The 23,180-nt window shown below is 40.3% G+C and overlaps 1 protein-coding gene across 3 annotated transcripts in view; it reads left to right on the top strand.

Annotated features, from left to right (window-relative positions):
* The window catches only part of mocos (molybdenum cofactor sulfurase), a 258,546-nt gene extending 235,786 nt beyond the window's left edge, over positions 1-22,760 (top strand). For all 3 annotated transcript variants that reach the window (XM_072575582.1, XM_072575580.1, XM_072575581.1), the window contains exons 12-15: positions 2,714-2,825; positions 8,425-8,572; positions 12,775-12,879; positions 16,208-22,760. In XM_072575582.1, the coding sequence (XP_072431683.1) occupies positions 2,714-2,825; positions 8,425-8,572; positions 12,775-12,879; positions 16,208-16,336 (494 nt within the window). In that variant the 3' untranslated portion in view covers positions 16,337-22,760. The remainder of the gene's footprint in view (positions 1-2,713; positions 2,826-8,424; positions 8,573-12,774; positions 12,880-16,207) is intronic.
* Positions 22,761-23,180: the final 420 nt, after the last annotated feature.

Raw genomic sequence — 23,180 nt, 5'->3', positions numbered from 1 at the left:
CTCGTGGCCACTCACAGCCCATTTTCAGTTGGTTTATGGCAAGCTGATAATGAGACAGGGTTATTACAATTATAGTTACTTCATGCTCCAACTGGAGAAAATTAATTAATCAGTTTGGTTTATAATTAGAAATATACCTGGAAATAAATTCTCTCCATTAGTTTGTGATGAAAGATTTGAACTTTAAGTAACATAATCTGAAGATGTTCATAAAGTAAAATGAATTAGGCAGGACATCCCTTCAAAGGATTCTAATGATATTCGGAAAAAAACCATACTGAACTGAAAGAGTTAGCCATTTCTTGTCTCTACAGGTGCTGCTAGACCTGCTGAGTTTCTTCCAGCATTTTCTGTTTTATTTCAGATTTCCAGCATCCAGTATTTTACATTTGTTTTGCTGAAATTATATTTCTTGTATGACGTCTCTAAAGTTATTCTCCATCAGCTGTGGTTCTTACAATTAAATATCAGTCTGCTTGGCTTAGTGGCACATAAGTAGTAGCAGTTATCTCTGCATTGTTAAGAATTTGCTGTAGCATTGTTACTTTACCAAACATTTTTTATTTTTATACTATCCTTTATGGTAAATTTATAGGAAAAAGGTTATTTAAACATGGGTATAAAAGAATGATTACATTTTCCTAATCATGCTGAAGAACATTAATGTTGGGAAATGGATGTCAAAATGCAATCAAATTAGTAATTAGTAGAAAGTAAGGTTAGATGGTCAGTAAAAGATGGTCATTTTTTTTCCCCCAGTAACATACACCAGAAATGGATTTCTGTCAATGTCAGAACTTTTTTCATTGCCTTTTACAATTTAGGATCCCATCCACCTACTGAATTAGTTTAAACCTACCCAATGAGCATTAGCAAATTCCCCCCCCCCCGCCAGGATATTGGTTCCCCTCTGGTTCAGGTGAAGACCATCCTGTTTGTAGAGGTTCCATCTACGCCAGAAAGAGCCCCAATTATCCAGGAATCCAAAACCCTCTGTCCTGCATCATCCCTGTAGCCACGTGTTCAACTCCTGTCTCTCCCTATTCCTCATCTCACAAACTAGATGAGATCTCCTTCCAAATTTGTTTCTTAATTTCCCTCTGACTATTAGGGGGGTTTATAATGCAATCCCAAAAAGGTGATCATCCCTTTCTTATTTCTCAGTTCCACCCAAATAACTTCCCTGGATGTATTTCTAGGAATATCCTCCCTCAGCACAGCTGTAATGCTATCCCTTATCAAAAACGCCACTTCCCCTCCTCCCATGCCTCCCTTTCTGTCCTGCCTGTAGCATTTCTATCCTGGAACATTAAGCTGCTAGTCCTGTCCATCCCTGAGCCATGTTTCTGTAATTGCTGTGATATTCCAGACCCATGTTCCTAACCATGCCCTGAGTTCATCTGCCTTCACTGTTAGGCCCCTTGCATTGAAATAAATGCAGTTTAATTTATCAGTCCTACCTTGTTCTCTGCTTTGTCCCTGCCTGCCCTGACTGTTTTTGCTTCTTCTGTTTTGGCTCGCTTCTTTTCTCAACTGTACCAGTCTCAGATTGATCTCTTTCCTCAGTATCTCCCTGGCCACACCGCTCCCCCTCCCCACCCCCCCTCAGCCACACCTTATTCTGAATGAAAATTCTCCTCAAAGGAACCAAGAAGCCTCAAAGCAGGTAGGTGAGTGGGACTGAAAACTGGGACTGGAAATGGTCAGAGCAGGGTTGCTAGAAATGTTTTTGTGTTGATAGTAAATTTTAATCCTGTGCTGTATATTTCAATAAGCTTGAAACATCTTATAACATTTGAAGAACAAATGTCGTGTTCTTCCAGTATCCTTCCCCAGTCAAAGCTATCAAAAGTTAATTAGTTGACAATTCATTTCATTCATCATTAGTAATGTTATTAGTTATAGGTTAGGTTTTCTTATTCTTTACGAACAGCAACTTTTGTTTCAAATACTATTTTAGTATTGTTGACAAAATGGGAATGCTCCTACACTATCTCACTTCTTCTTGATTTATCTGTTCTAAGCTAGGTCCAACACCCCGGTACTGTGACTTCCATGCAAATAAGTAAGGAGACAAGACTCAGGGGAATAGTGATCATATGCACACTGTTGGCATCAATCTGATCCATACTGCTGTTCAGCCAACTGAGACGGCCTGTCTTCCAATGAAGCTGAGTTACCGTGACAATGTACACTGTTATATGCGTGTTCTAGCTGGGAGTTATGAAAAGTGGTGGTAAAGACTCCACTTTCTTTGCAATACATTGCTGACAAGGAATTTCTGTCACCTTTACTGCCTGCCATTAGTATATGTTGGGAAGACTGAGAAGTTGATACACTACATATTGGAGATGTCTTGAATGCATCTTTCTGATCCTGATTCTCGTTAATGCCCTGACCAATCAGAGTCAATCTGCTTGGTTTAAAAATTAAACAGAATCTGTCTGAACCAGAGTTCACTTGACAACCAATCACTCTCTTCTCATGCAATAAAAATATTTGTTTCCCCTTGAATTTATATTCTTGTGAAATATCCTAATGAGCGCAACATGAAAAGTTTTGACAAAATGTCTTTTTCAGCAGTACTCAAGTTTAATATTTTCAAATCTGAAACATAACATATAATTACTTTGCCCTAACATAATTTTGCAGAGATTAAACATTGCCCAGAGTGTCTTCCTCATGTGCAATCATGATGTCTTTAAATTTTCAGTTCAAGACCAAGCTTTGAATGAATCACCGTGCCTTTCATTAGTGAATGAAGCTCAATATCTTCTCATAAACATGGCAAGCATTCTACGCATCAAAGAACAATTATTACATCGGTAAGATCTATCCAGAAAGGACACTTTCCTCATCGGTAATAAAGAAAGAATTGCAAAATGATTCCAAACATATAGTAATCAAAAGCTTTTAAGGTGTTTGGAAGACTTTCAGTTTGGTTCTTTTAGTGAGAAAGAAAATGAATTGTGACAGTAGCATTTTTCACCATATGACATTAAAAAGTAGATGAGTACACTGAATAGTGAATGTTGTGGCTCCTAAGAACATCCCAGTTGCATTGTACAAGACTGATACAGTAGAGCAAGCTAGCCCTCAGCCAAACTATTCCAATACAGTATGCCATTGACATTCACCAATGCAGAAAACTGATCGATCCACAAGTCTAGCCCAACTAATTGGCACCCTATCTGCCTCTCCCAATCAACTTAAAATGATGGGCAAAGTATAAAGTAACAAGTACTCACCTACTCACTGACGCTACGCTTGAGATCTTGCACTCAAATCCAGAGCTCATCACAACCTTGATTCAAATGAATTGAATGTCAAAGGACAGGTGACAGAATTAAATCCTGGCGTGAAGGGAGGTTTGACCCACAATTAACAACACGTATCATCAAGAAACCAAGCAAAACTGAAATCAGTACAAATTCTCATGTTTGCAGACACAAAAGGAAGTAGAATGATGCAGTATGGAAACAAGCCATTTAGTCCACCATGTCTGTGCTGACCAACAAATGCCAAACTACACTAATCCCATTCACCTGCACTTGTTCTATAACCTGCTACACCCCAGCATTTTAAGTACTCATCTAGATGCTTCCTAAATGTTGTGAGAGTACCTGCGTCCAATCTCCCTCTCAGGTAGCATGTTCCATATATGTACTAGACACTGGGTGAAAAAATATTTTCTCAGGTTTCCTCTAAACCACTTGCTCCTCACCTTAAATGTATGTCTTCTGGTCTTAGACTTGTCAGCAATGGGGAAGAGATAGTTTGTCTATGCCTCATAATTTTGTATGTTTCAATCAGATTCCCCTTCAGCCTCCTCTGCTCAAAGGAACTCAAACCCAGCCTATCCAGCCTCTTCTTATAACTGAGACTTTTCATCCCAGGCAACATCTTGTTGGATCTTCCCTGAACTCTCTCCAGTGCAATCACGTACTTCCGATAGTGTGGCTACTATTACTATGCATTCATCTATGGCCAAACCAATGTTTTATAAAATTGTAACAAAATGTCCTTGCTCTATATTCTACACCCCGACTAATGAATGCAAGCATTCCCATGCCTTGTTCAGCACCCTGTCTCCCTGTGCTGACATACTCAGGGATCTGTGGACTTGTACACCAAGATTCCTTTATTCCTCATACTTCCTAGGGACCTACCATTCATTATGTATATCGTTCCCTTATTCGACCCTCCAAAATGCATCACCTCACACTTACTAAGATCCATCTGCCATTGCTCTACACATTTACCAGCTGATCAATATCAGACCGTAACTTGAGACTATTCTCCTCACTATCAAAATAATTCCAATTTTTGTGTCATCTGCAGACTTACCAATTTAACCATAATTACATACATGTCATCAATGTACATAAAAAACAACAAAAGACCTAAAACCAATGTCTGTGGTAAACTGCTGGGCACAGGCTTCCAGTTACAAAAAGAACACTCCACCATCATCCTTTGCCTCCTAGTTGTAAGGCAATTTTGCATCCAGTTAGCCAACCTGCCTTGGATCCCATGGGCTCTTACCGTTTGGAGCAGCTATCCATGTCCTTGTCGAAGGCCTAACTGAAGCCCATGTAAACCACATCAACTGTACTTAATATATTTAATTACCTTTTGAAAAACACTCAATTAGTCAGACAGGATCTCTAACAAATCTGTGTTGACTATCCGTGATACTTCCTGCCTTTCCAAGTATTGATTAATCCTGTCCTTCATAATTTTTTTCCAATACTTTCCTGACCATTGATGTCAGACTAACTGGCCTGAAATTATCTAGTCAATCCCTGCTGCCCTTCAGTTACCTGGCATTTTGCCTGTGGCCAGCAAAATACTAAATATATCCACTTTGGCCCCAGCAATCTCCTCCTTTACCTCCCATAACAGCTTGGAATACATCTCATCGGGCCCTAGGGGATTCATGTATCTGTATGCCCATTAAAACAACTAATGCTTCCTCCTTATTAATTCTAATGTGTGCAATAGCCTCACCATGCCAACTCATATCTCCGATTACAAGATCTTCCTCCTCTGTGAAGTACTTACTTAAGACCTCGTAGAAACATAGAAGATAGGAGCAGGAGAAGGCCGTTCAGCCCTTCAAGGCTGCTCCACCATTCATCACGATCATGGCCAACTCAATAGCCCAATCCTACTTTCTTCCCCTAATCTTTGATATATTTGCTCCAAGTGCTATATCTAGCTGCCTCTTGAATACATTCAAAGTTTTGGGATCAACTACTTCCTGTGGTAATGATTTCCATAGGCTTACCACTCTTTGGGTGAAGAATTGTCTCTCCTGATCTCTGTCCTAAATGGTCCACCCCAAATCTTCAGACTGTGACTCTTGGTTCTTGACACACCCACCATCGGGAACACCCTCTCTGCATTGACCTTGTCTAGTCCTGTTAGAATGTTATGAGTCTCTATGAGATTCCCCCTTCACTCATCTGAACTCCAGCAAAAACAATCCTAACCCAATCAATCTGTCCTCATACATCAGTCCTTCCATCCCTAGAATCATCCTGGTAAACCTTCACTGCACACCCTCGAGAATAAGATCATCCTTCCTCACAATACTCTAGGTGTGGCCTCACCAAGCCTTGTACAACCACAACAACACATTCCTGCTCCTGCACTCGAAACCACTTGCAATGAAAGCCAACGTACCAACTGCCTTCTTTACCACCTGTTGCACCTGCATGCTTACCTTCAGCAACTGGTGCACAAGGACTGTCAGGTACCAGTGCAAACTCCCCTCTCCCAATTTACAGCCTTCCAGGTAGTAATCCGCTGCCTTGTTTTTGCTTCCAAATTGAATAACCTCGCATTTATCCAAATTATACTGTATCTGCTATCGATTTGCCCACTCACCCAACCTGTCCAGATCATGCTGAAGGATGTCTGCATCCTTGTCACAGTTCACCCTCCCACCCAACTTGGTATCATCTACAAACGTTGAGATGTTACATTTTGTTCCCTCATCCAAAAAGTTTTATATGTACGATCCATGCACATGTCCACTGGCCCCATGCACAGGTTGCCCCTTTGGTCTGTAATCGGTCCCACTTTTTTGCTGGTGATCCTTTTACTCTTAATGTATTTATAAAATGCTTTGAGGTTTTCCCTGATCCCATCTTCAAAGATATTTCATGAGGCCCCTTTGCCCTCCTAACTTCCTTTTTAAGCAACTTCCTCCACTATACTTTTGAAGGGCCTCCCTTGTTTCTTAATGTGCTGTACGTGACATGAGCTTTTCTCTTTCTTTTTCAAATTCTCAATAATCCTTGATATCCAGATTTTCCTGGACTTGCTGCCCTAAACCCCTCACTCTTAGAGGAACATGCTAGCCCTGAATTCTCATTATACTTCTGAAAGACTCCAACTTTCCAAATATTGACTTACCTGCGTGTAGTTGCTCCCAGTCTATATTTGCTGCATCCTGTCCAATGATATTGAAATCAGCTTTCCCCCAGTTTGGACACTTAACTTCTGCACTTTCTTTATCCCTTCGCATAATGACTTTGAAACTTAGAGTTATGGTCACTATCCCTAAAATGCTTGCCTACTGAAACTTCAAACACTTGTTTGGTTTCATTCCCTAGGATTAGGTTGTGTTTTGCTCCATGTCTAGTAGGACTGTCAGGGTGTGTACTGGCACAAAAACCTGACTGTACATTAAAAATTCCACCCTTCTAATTCTTTTACACAAAGATTATCCCAGTTAATGTTAGCAAAATTGAAGTCTTTACAACTATAATACTGTTTCTCTCACACCTTTTTAAGATATGCCTACATATCTGCTCCTCTATTCTTCTCTGAATGTTGGGAGGCCTGTAGTACACTCAGTATAAGTAGTTGTGGTTTTAGCTAACTCTGTTCTCAGAGAATCACAGATTCCCTACAGTGGGGAAGCAGGCCATTTGACCCATTGAGTGTACACCAACCATCCAAAGAACATTCCACCCAGACCCAACCCCTACTCTATCCCTGTAACCCTGCATTCCCCATGGCTAACCCACCCAGTCTGCACAAACCCTGCACACTATGAGCACTTTACCATGGCCAATCACCCACCTAACTTCCACATCTTTGGACTGTGGGAGGAAACCAGAGCACCAGGAGTTTGCACACAAACATGGGGAGAACATGCAAACTCCACACAGACAGTTGCCTGAGGGTGGCATCAAACCCGGTCCCTGGTGCCGTGAGGCAGCAATGCTAACCACTGAGCCAACATGCCACATGAATTTTTTTGTAGTATTTGATTATCACTGTGCAGATCAGTATGTGCTGCTCATGAGTTGAGTGTCTTTCCAGGCTTTTGCAGGTGGCAGTGAAGAGTCAATCACTGTGCTGGGATTTGAAGTCATACCTTTGCCAGTTTGGACAAGGATTGCTGATTTCCAGTCTCAATGTACTGAAGCTAGCTTTAGACTCCATCAGCTGTAGTTAGATTTAAACCCATGTTCCTGATCACTGGACCTCATTGTTACTAATCCAGTAACATTGCCACTATAACATGCTTCCCCACGGCATATTTCAGCTACTTTATACTTAGCTATGATACCTTAAATCATAAAATCAAGAGTTAGACTTCTTGCTAGTATATGCGACATAACTCATCCATTATAAAGCAGTCCATGCTTGTCCAGAGCAGGACCTAAGGAACATCCAAGCTTGGGTAGACATGTAACAGGTAACATTTACGTCATCAGCTAATGATCACCTTTAAAAAGCAACAGTCAAATAATCTTTCTCTGACATTAACATCACCATTTTCATCAAGTTCTCAACCAACAACAACCTGAAGAAATGCTGGAATCTCAGATATAGAATAGTTGTGACATTGATAAGTTGTTTTTTCTTAATTAGCAAAGAAAGGTGTTTTTCAACTTTCCAATAACATGTCTCATTTGGCGATATTGTTTGTCAGTGGCTTCTAAAGCTGTTTCAATTAGGACCTACTGAATTTACTATCCTAATAATAATACATTTTGCACAATGTTAGGAAACACTTCTACAAATTCACTGTGTCCTGTTTATGATGGACGAGGACTACCTTTACAGCTTTCCCTTACTGTATGGTGAAGTTAATAGAAATAAACCTGAAAAGGGCTTTGTCGGATGCAGCATGAACCCTTTTGTGTTGCTATACACTGTGAATTTGATTCAAATATAGATGTCTTCATATCAGTTGCTCTTTGTTGTGCTGAACTTTGGGATAGTATTAGAAAACATTTTAACAAATTCGTTGTGACCAATTTATTAAAAGTTCTGGATGCACCTCAATCATTCTTTTTTCAGTATTTATGGTTTTAGAAACGCATTATCTGAGATATTTTTAAATGATTATGTTATTACAGTTCCAAATGATTGTTGAATGTGATTGTCTTTCTGTGCTAGAGATGGAACAAGTGTTTCTAATTCTCCTGAAGTATTAACAACTGAAGAGCTAATCCATCGTTTTCGTGCCAACCTTGTGATAAATGCATTGAGGCCATATGAAGAAGATGACTGGGCTGAAATAGGTATAGATGGTGTATCTTTCCAGGTAAAAACTTAACAGTTTTAAATATACTTGTATAAAAGTTTGAATATGACTGTCACAATCCGGATACTTAATTCCAAAGTATATAAAATTTTAAAAACTCTTCTTTCTGGCTTGGAGCCAGGGTTTACAAACATTGAAGAATCAGTGTTTTGATGAAGAGTCACTAGATTTGAATCATTAACTTTGCTTTCTCCCATAGATGCTGCCAGACCTGCTGAGTTTCTTCAACAGTAGCTATTTTGCTCCAGATCTCCAGCATGTGGAGTTCTTTGGGTTTTTTTCCCACTCCAGGATTTATTTAGTCCTTGGACACAATTAATAATGGCAGAGAAGGCTTTAAAAGGATTGACCATGTTAGCAATTAAGTATCCTGTTTATTCTACAGGCATCAGATTATCTGTCACAGCATAAGGTAGCAAATAGCAAAACTGAGACATTTACACATTTTTTTCTGAAGTCTGGAACAGTTTGCTTACAGTACGTGGAGATACCTAATAATTAATAGTGTTGCTTTTCTATTCAAACGAGGTCTATTTAGCGTTGCTCTGTTCAGATTTTTTATGTTCCTGATAACTGTCCACAGAGTTGCTACCACTCCACTATCATAACAGGGCTTCTTTCCCAGTAAAGTTACGCAATCAAAGCAGAAGTAGATGAAATTATGTTTGTTTACAGAAAAGCAGACAATTTAGAATGTTCATTGGATCATTGTATCATCCCCCAACATTTAAGTTTGCTGTCACCAGAAACCTTCCATATCCTGCATATGCTATGAACGGGCAGTGATTAACCATATATTGCCATCACCTAAGTTTCTGCACACATTTCTCAGAGTCCAGAACTCTAATAATAGGAGTAATATAATGTTTTCTACTATTTCTAGTATATGGTAGTTAGGCTCTCTCATGTATCAGAGTTAAAAGCCATATTCAGTGATATAGCCATCTCTGTTTTGGCTATATCATTCAACATCTTGTTGGGATTTTTTAACTATTACTCTGAATAGACTGGATGTATTAAGTGTGGAATATACTGGAACACCTAAGTTTCACTGAGATTCATACTTAGCCATTTCACATCACACCATCGATGCAGCACATCTATCACTTTTCCTTCCTATGTGCAGTATTTCAACGTGTTGCTTTAGATTAGATTAGATTACTTACAGTGTGGAAACAGGCCCTTCGGCCCAACAAATCCACACCGACCGGCCAAAGCACAACCCACCCAGACCCATTCCCCTATATTTACCCCTTCACCTAACACTATGAGCAATTTAGCATGGCCAATTCGCCTAACATGCAAATTTTTGGACTGTGGGAGGAAACCGGAGCACCTGGAGGAAACCCACGCAGATATGGGGAGAATGTGCAAACTCCACACAGTCAGTCGCCTAAGGCAGGAATTGAACCCAGGTCTCTGGCGCTGTGAGGCAACAGTGCTAGCCACTGTGCCACCGTGCCGCCCATCGCCTGCAATTGTTCTGCTCATTTATTAACCTTGTCCAGCTCATTTTGTAACTTCTAAGCATCTTCTTCCAATTCCAATACCCTTTCCTTTTTGCAAATTTGATGACTTCACCTTTTTGAACCTTATTAAACTTTTAAGTACATGTAAGTTAGAAGCAGTCATAATCACATTACTAAATAAAAATCCGAAAGAACTGCGGATGCTGTAAATCCAAACAAAAACGGAAATGCTGGAAAATCTCAGCAGGTCTGGCAACATCGGTGCTGATTAATGCTGCTCATTAAGGTGTTTCATTTTAGTATTAATCAAGGGATATGAGCATTATTGGCACGACCAACATCCCTATTAAACCTTGAGAAGATGTTGATGAGCCTTTTTCTTAAACCGCTGAAAAACATGTAACAAACCATCTTAATTAGAACACAGCGCTTTTAGGGAGGGAGTTCTAGCATTTTTTTCCAGATAGTGAAGACATATCATTGAAGTTCCAAGTCAGAATGAACAAAAAATCCTAAATCAATGCCTAATAATTAATTCCACTAATTCGCTTGGAGTGGAAGCAGCAGTAATCAGTCTGTATCTGCACATGTTAGATTTATCAGTCTGTTTGAATATGGGCACCTTATTAGTCTGTCTCCAGTTGTCTGGTAACACTCCATTAATATTTATAATTACCAGTTCCTCAAAGATCTATCTAGTTGTGAAATATTATTACTCTTTAATTGCCCCACATTAGACCAGAAGTCAAGGTACTTCATATTGTTGCTTAGTCCTAAAGGAGAAAAATGGAAGAAAATGACTTTGTAATATGTATGGTAAAAATGTAGTGTTTTAAAATACAACAGGACTGTTCAAGAATAGTTGCTAAATATGTGCTGCAGGTGTTACTTGTCACTTGTCTGCCCAAACTGGAATGTTCAAATCTTGATACATGCTGACACAGACTGCCCCAGTGTCTGAAGAGTCACAATCTGTACTGAACACTGTGCAATCATCAGCAAACATCGCATTTATCAGCTTATGTTGGAAATAAGGTTACTGACAGGAACAGCAGCAGTTTTAACTAAAAGCAGGATGCCAACCTGTTGTCACTACAGCTTATTACTACTTGCACATTAAACAACAGAAACTGTGTGCTCTAGCCAGATCTAAGCAATACCACAATCAATATATCAGATATAAGCTTTGCTATTCTGCTAGTAGTGAGCAGTAATGATCAATTAAGTAACTGTTAAGAGGAGCAGATTCCAAAATCAGGCCCATCTTCATTGATGCATGACAGTGCAAAAGACAAACTGAATCATTTGGCAGTTTGATACTACTGAACTACTCTTGATCATGGACTTTGAAGTTTCATTTTGTGTTTATGCTATCATCAGTATATCGTGTAAGTGGTGTTCAACATGGAGAGGCTCAGATTCATCATCTGAGAGTGGGTAATAAGTGGTAATCAGCAGGAGTGCTGATGTCTATAGGCTTTTCAGGATCACTCCTTCCTGTCTGTATTCCACTGTGCCACTATCGCTGGTAAGGGTGCCCTACATTGAACAGGATATATCCAGGGATGGTGATGGATAGTTTAGGATATTGCATGTAAGGTATTACTCAGTGAGTATGCAGTTAGTTGACTCGTAGGTGGGACAGCTGATCCATCTTTAACAGAAGTTCCCAGCTGTTAGTGATGACAACTTTACAGGAGCAACTGTGTACAGTCTTTGTCATTTCCTCTCTAGGTTAATGTTAGGTGGTCTGTCTGGATTTGCTAGGCCATTTCAGAGTACAGTAAAGAGTCAACCATAATTGGAATAATATGTAGGCCAGGTCAGGTAAGATTGGCAGATTTCTTCCTCTTAAGAGCATTAGTGAACCAGATACTTTTTACAATAATCTGGTAGTTTCATTATCATTAATACTGTGACTAGTAATTTTGTTGCAAATATATTAATAAATTGAATCTAAATTTTCCCATATGCTGGTGTGAGAATTGAAATCAAGGTTGGAATTTTATGAAGGCAACAGGTCTCAACAGAACAGCTAGCTATAGGTATCTGCTGCCTCCTTTGGTATCCCCTGCCACTTTCACATGCCAACCAAACAGTTCAGTGGTGATCAGTAGGGCTTTCTTCGGTCTAATAATCCAGGAGTGGCAAGTGCCCCCTTTGAGAGTTGCTGGCAAATTAGAGGTCGGGAAGCTCTTTTCTTCAACAGAAATAATGAGAGATCAGGGATTGAAATGAGTGATAGTTGCAATATGGAGGACACAAGCTATGGCATGTTCCCATGGTTCAGAGCGCCCTTCCCATGGCCAGATGTCTGTATCAAGGATGAAAGTCCAAAAATTGGAAAATTATTTCAAGCATGTTAAATTGAGAATTATGAACAAAAGTATAAGAATACACATAGAATAAATATATCTAATATGAGAATGCAGCAAGAAAAACTGTGAAAAATGGTGGAAATCCTTTGTATGTCATACTTCAGGGATGATGAAAATTATATGATTGAACTATGTTAGAATTCTTTGATTTCTTTGGACCTGGTGACTGCAAAATTCATAACTGCAAATTGATTACTTTTTTTAATCTAATACTCTGTTTTCTAATACTGGTATACACTTTATTTTAAATTCTTGTTCCCAACTGAAAGCTAATTATAAAATGGCACAAGATCCTTATGTACTTGTCTTTATAGTTCAAAATATGCACTGTCATGATGTATATAAAATTTTGCAGGTTGTAGGACTGTGCAACAGATGCCAAATGATTTGCATTAATCAAGTGAATGGAAAAAGAAGCACTGAACCCCTGCAGATTCTATATTCATCCAGGAACAGAAAGGTAATTGCTGTCTCCCCTATTTACTTCAGAAGTAGAACTGGCAATTGTGTTGTGCTTTGTTGTATGAAAGAGTGCAAAATATACTTTGGGTGGAGGATTTCAATGTCCACCATCAAAAGTGACTCGACAGTAGCACTACTGATCCTAAAGGACTTAATTGCTAGACTAGATATGTGGCAGGTAAGGGAACCTACAAGAGGGAAAAATATATTTGACCTCATCCTCACCAATCTGCCGGTTGCAGATGTATGACAGAATCAAGAAGAGTTGAAAATGTGTTGCTGGAAAAGCGCAGCAGGTCAGGCAGTATCCAAGGAGCAGGAGAATCGACGTTTCGGGCATGAGCCCTTCTTCAGGGCTTTTCCAGCAACACATTTTCAGCTCTGATCTCCAGCATCTGCAGTCCTCACTTTCTCCTCGAAGAATCAAGAAGAGTGACCACCACACAGTACTTATGGAATCAAGGTCCCACCTTCACATTGAGAAGACCATTTGTCATGTTGTGTGAAATTATTGCCATGCTAAATGAGACAGACTTTGAACAGATCCAGCAACTCAAGGCTGGGCATCCAGTAGGCCTTATGGGCCATCAACAATAAAATTGTTCTCCAGCACAATCTGCCACCTCTTAGCCTAGCATAGCCCCCACTCTACTATTACCACACAGCTGGGGTCAACCCTGGTTCAATGGAGAATCCAGGAGGGCATGCCAGGAGCAGCACTTGGTATACCTAAAATGAGGTGTCAACCTGATGAAGTTACCAACAAGACTACTTGCATGCCAAACAGCATAAGCAGCAAGTAATGGTCAGATCTAAGTGATCCCACAACCAACAGATCAGATCTAAGCTCTCCAGTCCTTCCATATCCGGCCATGAATGGTTGTAGAAAACTAAATAACTCAGTGGAGGAGGGCACTCCATAAATTTCCTATCTTCAGCGATGCAAGTATCCCCACCCTCAGTGAGAGAAGAGACAACACATCAGTGCAAAAGATAAGGCTGAAGCAATGATCACAATCTTCAGCCTGAAGTGCCAAGTGGATGATCCATCTCAGTCTCCAGCCAATTCGATTCATTCCATGTGATATCAAGAAACAATTGGAAGCACTAATATTGCAAAGGCTATGGGCCCTGATAATATTCCGGCAACAGTACTGAAGATTTCTGATCCAGCATTGATACTCCCCTAGCCAAGCTGTTCCAGCAGTTATAACACTGGCATCTACCAACAGTGTGGAAAATTGTCCAGGTATGTCCTATACACAAAAAGCAGGACAAATCCAGCCCAGCCAATTACCTCCTCATCAGTCTATCTTCAGTCATCAGTAAAGTGATGGAGGATGTCATCAAAAGTGTTCAGCAAAAGCTGCACCCAGTTTGGCTTCTGCCAGGGCCACTCAGCTCCTGATATCATTACAGTCTTGGTTCAAGCATGGACAAAATTGCTGAATTCCAGAGGTGAGGTGAGAGTGACAACCCTTGACATCAAGGCTGCATTCAACCATGTATGCATTAAAGAGCCTGGCAAAACTGGAATCAATGGGAATTGCAGGGAAACTTCCCACTGGTTGGAATCAGATCTGGCACATAAAAAGATGGTTCTTGGAGGTTAATCATCTCAACTCCAGGACATCTCTGCAGGAGTTCATCAGGGTAGTTTCCTAGATCCAACCATCATAGCTGCTTCATCAAAGACCTTCCCTCCATCTTAAGGTCAGATGTAGGGATATTCTCTGGTGATTGCACTATGTTCAACACCATTCTCAACTCCTCACATACTGAAGTAGACCATGTTCAAATGCAAAAAGTTCTGGATAATAGTCAGGCTTGGCTGACAAGTGGCAAATAACATTCACACCACGCAAATGCCAGATAAAGGCCAACTCTAATAAGAGACAATCTAACCGCTGCCCTTTGACCTTCAATGCTCTTACTCCATCACTATCAATATCCTGGGGCTTACCATTGATCACAAGCTCAACCAGACTCATCATATAAACACAGTAGCTACAAGAACAGGTCAGAAGTTAGAAATACTGTGGCAAGTAAGTCACCTCCTGGCTCCCGAAAACCTGTCCACCATCAATGACGCACAAGTCAGGAGTGAGATGGAATATTCCCTACTTGCCAAATGGGTGCAGTTCCAACAACACTCAAGAAGCTTGACACTACCTCAGACAAAGCAGCCCACTTGACTGGCAGCACATTCATAAGCACCCATTCCTTCCACCACTGATGCTCAGTAGCAGTAGCATTTACAATCTACAAGATTTGCTGCAGAAATTGACCAAAGATCCTTAGGCTGCACCTTCCAAACCCACAACTACTTCCATTTAAAAGGACATGAGCAGAAGACTCACCAGAACATCACCATCTGCATGCTCTCCTCCAAGCCACTCACCATCCTGACTTGGAAATAACTCACCATTCCTTCAATGTTGCTGGGTCAAAATTCTGGAATTCCTTCCCTAAGTATATTGTGGGTAAACCTATAGCATGTGGAAGGCAGTTCAACACCATCTTCTCAAGGACAAGTAGGAACACGCAATAAATGCTGGCCAGCCAGTGACGTTTTTGCTCCACAAATGAATTTTAAAAATTACAACTGAGCAGGACAGGAACTGATATTCTCATGGGATCATTTCCTCATGCAGTTGAGGAGGGAGCTATCCCTGATTTCCTGGAAAATATTTATCCATCAAGCAAATTACAAAAACGTTATCTCCTCATCATTGCTTTATTGTTTGTGGGAGTTTGTTCTTATGAAATTGGTTCTTGCATTTCCTAAATTACAAGAGTGACTAAACTCAAAAGCATGTAATTGGCTTTAAACACTTTTTAATGTCTGATGACCATGAAAAACCTATTATAACAGCAAGTCTTTTTTATTGTTGGGCTGGGCATTTTCCTTGAGGTCAATCAGGTATATTAAATATGTTGACAAGTTAGACTAGAACAATGCTTGTTTGTATTTGAGTACTGAGGAATATTTTCACATCAAACTTCTTTGGCTTACCTAAAAGAGGTTGAAATAATAGCATTTGTACATTGGCACATAAAAGTAATTGGCTTCATGGATTGAGAAGTTTTTTTTCTATATATTCTTACCTTCTTAAACAAATATAATATAAAAATATGACTTTGATAAGTAAAAGAGAAATTAATGCTTTCTTGTATCTGGAGCATTGGTTTTGAAGGCAGTATCATCAGTTTCAAATGTTGTCTTGTTACAAAAATTCCTAAAGCTTTTTATTTCTTGATATAACCCAGGTAGTCTGTCAAATAAATAGTCTATGACCTTTTAACTGATTTCATATTTTTCCCAGATGACCTTTGGTGTATACCTGTCTCATCAGCTACCAGCAGCCGCAGGGCACTGTGCAACCCTGACTGTAGGATCTCAGGTCTGTGTGAGAAAAGAAAAAAGAGCTACTCCTCCTCCTGCTGTCCAGTGACATTCTCTGCAGCTTCCATAGACAAGAATATGAGTGTATTTGGTGTGAATGCTTCAGTATAACTTTGATGATGTTATGAATTAATGTTCTACTCATAGTTCTCCAATGTAAAGCCTATGTTAATTCCAGTTTACTGGATTTTCAAACTAGTACTGCACTATTTCCTGACTTAAAAATGAAAATACAATTGTTGTAACTGTGAATGAAGTCCTTAAAAATAGGAATTGTCCAAATGAATCCAAATGCTAAGTTATTTCAGTTTTTCTTTGTACTTGATATATTCTACTATATTTTTTATATAGTAGCAAATTATTTTCAAGAATTTATACAGATCAATTAATATCTATTGATTTTTAGAGTATACTATTCATTATTCTCATAAAGATTTTGTTTAATTCCTGTCCCCCACTGTTAAAATCATTAAATCTTAAAGATATTGGTTAAATGATTCCATGTATGCAACAATATTATTGTGATCAGCTGATTCATTGGTATATGCAAACATTATGTCAATCTTCTATAGTTGTTAAACAAGAAATTATGACAATTGCCCAAACCTCATCCACAATTTATGGATGTGCACTGATCTTTGGTGAGATTCCTTGCTGGCTTTGTATCAAAACCATAAGATATAGAAGCAGAATAAGGTCATTCGGCCCATCAGATCTGTTCCACCAGTTGATCATATTTCTCAAACCCATTCTTCTGTCTTTTTCCCGTAATCTTTCGTCCCTTTACTAATTACGAACCTATCTCTGCCTTAAATATACTCAATGACTTAGTCTCCACAGCCTTCAGTGGCAATGAGCTGCACGGATTAACCACCCTCTGGCTGAAGAAATTCCTCCTCAACTCAATGCTATAGGATTGTCCCTTCACCCTGAAACTGTGTCCTACATTTAGACCAGTACTTTTTAAATAGTTTGAATTTTGTTGAAACTAATTTCACTTGATTAATCTCACCTCAGCAACACTGAAGATGCTGCAACTGACTTCAGTACTTATTGCCAAGGTGCAAAATTCAACTAGGGATGTATAATTTTGCATTTAGCCATTTTCCAGCTGAATGGCCTGACACTCACTGTCTAGTTATGGGTTGACAAAGGGTTCAGACAGAGTTTCACCTCAGGGTGACACGGTGGCTTAGTGGTTAGCATTGCTCCCTCATAGGACCTGGGTTCAGTTCCAACCATGGATGAATGTCTGTGTGGAGTTTGCACATTCTCCCTGTGTTTGCGTGGGTTTCTGCCAGGTGCTCTGGTTTCCTCCCACAGTCCAAAGATGTGCAGGTTAGGTGAATTGGCTATGCTAAATTGCCAGTAGTTTCCAGGGGTATGTAGGCTAGCTGGATTAGCCGTGGGAAATGTGGGAGCTGAGCTGAATGGAAAGCTCATTTGAGGGTTGGTGCAGACTTGGCCGAATGGCCTCTTTCTGCATTATAGAGGATTCTCGATTATCCGAACGTGATGGGCAGGCACTATTTCGTTTGGATAATCGATTATTTGGTTAATCGATTAAATGCCTTTCCTCTGGAGCTTGTAGTTTTAAAATCTGCTCCTCGTTCAGGAGACTGCAGCAGCACACAGTCTGTGAGGCCCCGCCCCCAAACCATGCAACACCTCCCTCATCCCTAACAAACCCTGGGCAACACCGCTGCCCCCTACCCCGTGCAATACTCCCCCGCCCCAACCCAGTGCAACACCTACCTCCACCACCTAGCCTCCCCCCGCCCCTAATACCTCCTCTTGCCTCCATAACCGCCACCCCACCTCCAACACCGACCCCCACCCACTCACCCCAACCCTGTCCGCCTCCGCCCCCGCCCCCGCCCCCACCCCATCTCCAGGACAGTTGGACTGGACACCAACAAGACTGCTGCAGCTACCTTTATGGGATAAGTCTCCAAATAGCAATCACACACAACTTTTTAACTGTAACTTTTTAACAGGTTCCACCTTTGCCCTGTATAGGACAATGTTGGAGAGATTATCTGGGGAAGGGGAGTTTAGGGTCACCCCTGTGTAGAACTCCAGGGAAAGTGTGGGGAGAAAGAGGGTAGGAGGTCAATCATTTGGAGAAGATGCCTGTTTAATCACTGTAAACAAAAGACGCGACCACTATTGGAAACATGTCTTTGATGTAATGTTTCCATCGGGACCTCGAGATCTCCTTCAGATAATCTGATTTTCAGATAATTGGTATTCGGATAATCGAGATTCTTCTGTATGGGGATTCTGTTCTAGGATAGGACCATACGATATATGAGCAGAATTATGCTATTCATCCCAGTAAGTCTGCTCCACCATTCAATCATAGCTGATATGTTTTTCAACCCCATTCTCCTGCCTTCATCCCCTAACCCTTAATCACCTTACCAATGAAGAACCTATCTATTTCTGTCTTAAATGCACTCAGTGACTTGGTGTCCACGTTCCTCTGTGGCAATAAGTTCGACAGATCAACCACCCTGTGGCTGAAGAAATACCTAAGTTCTAAACAGTCGGCCCTTCAGTCTGAAGCTGTGTTCTCGGGTCACAGTCTCTCCTACTAATGGAAACATCTTGTTGAACTCCATGCTATCCAGGCCCCTCAGTATTCTGTACGTTTCAATCAGATCTGCCCTCATCCTTCTAAAATCCATTGAATATAGACCCAGAGTCCTCAGCCATTCCTCATGACAAGTCCTTCATCCCTGGGATCATTCTTGTCACCTTCCTCTCGAACCCCTTCAATGCCAGCACATACTTCCTTAGATACAGGGCTTAGTATTACAAATTTAGTCTGACCATAGCCTTGTACAGCCTCAACAACACATCTCTAGTTTTGTATTCACACCCTCTTGAAATGAATGCCAACAATGCCTTTATCTGCATAACTGCCAACTGAACCTGCATGTTAACCTTAAGCAAATCATGAACTCGTACTCACAAGTCCTTCTGTGCTTCAGATTTACAAGCTTTTCCTCATTTAGAAAACAGTCTACACTTCTCTTCTTCCTACCAAAGCTCATAAAATAAAAACCAAAAGAACTGCGGAAGCCGTGAATCAGAAACGAAAACAGAAGTTGCTAGAAAAGCTCAGTAGGTCTGGCAGCAGCTGTGAAGAGAAATCAAAGTTAATGTTTCAGGTCCAGTTCTGAGAAAGGGTTGCTGGACCTGAAACATTAACTTTGATTTGCTGGACCTGAAACATTAACTTTGATTTCTCTTCACAGATGCTGCCAGACCTGAGCTTTTCCAGCAACTTCTATTTTTGCACACTTTTCCACATTTTATGCCATGTGCCATTTCTTTGTTCATTCCCCACAGCATATCCAAGTCCTCCAGCTTCCTCAACACTACCTGTACCTCCATCTATTTTTGTGTCATCTGCAAACTTAGCAACAACGCCTTCAGTTTCTTTGTCCAATTCATTAATGATAGCATAAATATTATAATGCACCAACACTGACCTCTGCAGAACTCTGTTAGTTGCCAGCTGCCATCCTGAAAATGATTTCTTTATCCCTACTCTCTGCCTTCTGCCAGTCAACCAATCCTCTATCTATGCCAGTACCTTGCCCCTAACATGATGGCCTCATCTTATTTAGCAGCCTCCTACGCAGTACCTTGTCAAAGACCTACTGGAAATCCAAATGGAATATGTCCATTGCCTCTCCTTTGTCTAACATACTCATTACTTATTCAAAGAATTCCAACAAATTAGTCAGGCATGATCTCCCTTGATGATGTCAAGCTGACTCCACACTATTTTACTATGTGCTTCCAAGAACTCTGCAATTTCATTGTGAAATCTTAACAACTACTGAAGCCAGGTTAACCAGCCTATTGGTTCCTGTACTTTGCTTCCCTCCCTTCTTAAACAGGGTTGTTACCATTAACCATTGCCCAATCCTCTGGGACCATCCCTGACTCCAGTGATTCCTGAAAAATCACCACCAATACCTTGACAATTACCTCAGCTATCTCCTTCAAAACTTTGGGGTATAGTCCACCTGGTCCAGGTTATTTATTTGCCATCAGACCTTTCAGCTTCCCCAGCACCTTCTCCTTAGTGATGGCCACTCCACCTACCCCTGATCCTGAATCTCTTCAGGTTTCTTATGTTGCTGGTGTCTACCACTGTGAAAGTATCTCTTTCATTCCTCTGCTATTTCTTTGTTCCCAATTACTGCTTCTCCAGCCTCATTTTCCAGCAGTTCAATGTCCACTGTTTCCTCTCTCTTACCTTTTAGATATCTAAAATAAACTCTTGCAATCTTCTTTTATATTACGAGCTAGATTATTCTCATATTTTATCTTCTTCCCCTTACTGATTTTTTAGTATTCATCTGCTGATTTTTAAAGGCTTCTCAGTCTTCTCCCTTCCCACTAATCTTCACCACATTGTATGCTTTTTATTTTGCTATTGTACTATCCCTGACTTCCCTCGACAGCCATGGTTGTCAGCCTGTGCTCATTAGACATCACTAAATCCAGAAATACCTGTTCCCTAGTGGGCTGTGCCACAAGCTGCTCCAAACAAATCTTGGAGGCATTCCACAAATTCTTGAGATCAGCTCCCATCCTGACTTTTCTAATTCACCTGCATATTGAAATCCCCATTATTGTAATAGCATCTTTCTTACATTCCTTTTCTATCTCCTGATTTATTTTCTTCCCTACATCCTAACTACTGCTAGGAGGCCTGTACAGAAATCCCGTTAGGGTCTTTTTTCCTTTGCAGTTCCTCTACCCACACAGATTTTACACCTCTGAATCTTTATCATTTTCTTGCTGTCAATTTCTCAAAGTTGTATCCTTATCTGCTCTGCCTGAAGTTGGACTTTTGACACTTTCCACTCTCTGCCCTATTAATTGTTCTGGAAACCTTAACCCCTACTAAGTACTCCCCCCTTTAACTTTTTCCATAATTTTCAATGCAACTGAACCCACTCCCTCACTATTTAGTTTAAACCCTAATACAAAGCCCAAGTTATGCGATTTGCCCATATTCCAGTACAGGCGCATGATTCAGGTACAGCCCGTTCCATTGGAACAGCTCCCTCCTTCCCCAATACTGGTGCCAATGTCCAATGAATTCAAACCTGTTTCTCCCGTAACAGTCTTTGACCCTGTGCCAACTTGCTTGTAGATCTTGTAGTAATCCAGAGATTATCACATTTTTGGTTCTGCTTTTTAATTTCACCGCTAGTTGCTTATATTTTTTCAGCAGAACCCCTTTCCTCTTTCTACCTGTATTTTTGGTCCCTAGGTGAACTACGACAACTGGACTATTCTCCTGTCCACATTCTTCTGCAGTCCAGATGAGATATCCTGAACCGAAGGTAAAAGGCAGGCAACACAGCCTTCAGAAAAACGTGTCTATACCCCTGACTATACTATCCCCGATTACAATTACATTTCTCTTTTCTCCCCTCTCATGAATGGCTCCCTGGACCATGGTGCTATGGTCAGTTTGCTCATCCTCCCGACAGCACCCACTCTCATTTACACAGGGAACAAGGATCTTAAACCTGTTAGACAAGCTCAAGGGCTGAGGCTCTTTCAGCACTACCTCCTGGATCCATCTCCCTGCTTTGCTTGTGGTCACACCCTCCAGTCCCTGACCACTGACCGAATTTGAGGTAGGTAATCCGAGGAGTATGAATGACTCCTGAAACAGAGCATCCAGATAACTCTCCCCCTCCCTAATGTGTCACAGTGTTCAAAGCTCTAATACCAACGCATCAATTCTGAGCCAGAGATCCTCAAGCAACCAACAGTTGCTGTAGATGTGGTCACTATGAGCCACAATGGGGTATGCATCATGCAGTTATAACACATTACCTGCTAAGCATCTCACTATTAATTATTCAGTTCATAATTTTATTTTTAAAATTTTATACTGATCTATAAATATTTCCCCTATTTATCTTCAATCTGAAGATAATCTATAATAAATAGTCAAATTAATAGCTATCACAAACCGTAATGTCACTGTCCTGATAAAAAGAAACCTTCCAAACTATTGGCAAAAAAAATCAAGCAGAATACACCTCTTCCCTTCTGCATCAAATTCCTATGTTGCCTCCAAATTCCTCACTCTGGATGTGATCTTTCCTTCCTGACTTGGCAAAGTTGCACATTAACTATACTACCTGTTCCAATTATCTCCTCTAAGCCATCTTTCTTAACTAAAGTACCTGCACTTAGTTCACAATTAGCAAGAGTAAACTAACAGAAATTTCAATTTGAGATAATATTGTTAATTTGTAACTGAATTTTGAAATGGTGTTGATTGTGGAGCTCTCTTAATATGTTTAACATACTGTGCATTCATTGGTCAATTTGCCCAATTTTTGACGAGTGTTAGTTTTAATTTTATAACAATTTATTTTTATAACATTTATGTATGAAATTATCAGCATATCTACATGATTAAAAATAAGGAATCAGAATGAAAACTGTGAATCATTTTTCTCTGAATCATCTGTGCTTCATTTCCGGTCCCACCCAATGGGGCTAATATTAGTTCTTATCACTGGCTGAAAAAAAGGTGATGTTGAATCAGCAGCCCCTTTTGTACCTCACCCAAATTCCTTTTCCATTGGATGCGATTTGTAATCATAGATAAAGCATAACTCCAAAATTCCTCCTGGCAGTTGAGCATGGGTGCTACTGACAAGCCAGGTGGGGAAATGGGTTAGTAACCATAGAACACAGATGTAATTTTGTTGGCAACAGAAGCAGAGGGGAGATGAGTTTTGTTTCTGTAGTCCCAAGTTGTTATAATGTGAAAATTACTGCCTAAAAGTAAAGGGAGTCACACAAATACTTGACAGAGAAAAACTGCATATGATTTT

Source organism: Chiloscyllium punctatum, chromosome 8 (genome assembly GCF_047496795.1).
Source record: "Chiloscyllium punctatum isolate Juve2018m chromosome 8, sChiPun1.3, whole genome shotgun sequence".
Taxonomy (NCBI): Eukaryota; Metazoa; Chordata; class Chondrichthyes; order Orectolobiformes; family Hemiscylliidae; genus Chiloscyllium; species Chiloscyllium punctatum.
The sequence above is the reverse complement of the archived record's forward strand: the minus strand, read 5'-3'. Positions and strand labels throughout refer to the sequence as shown.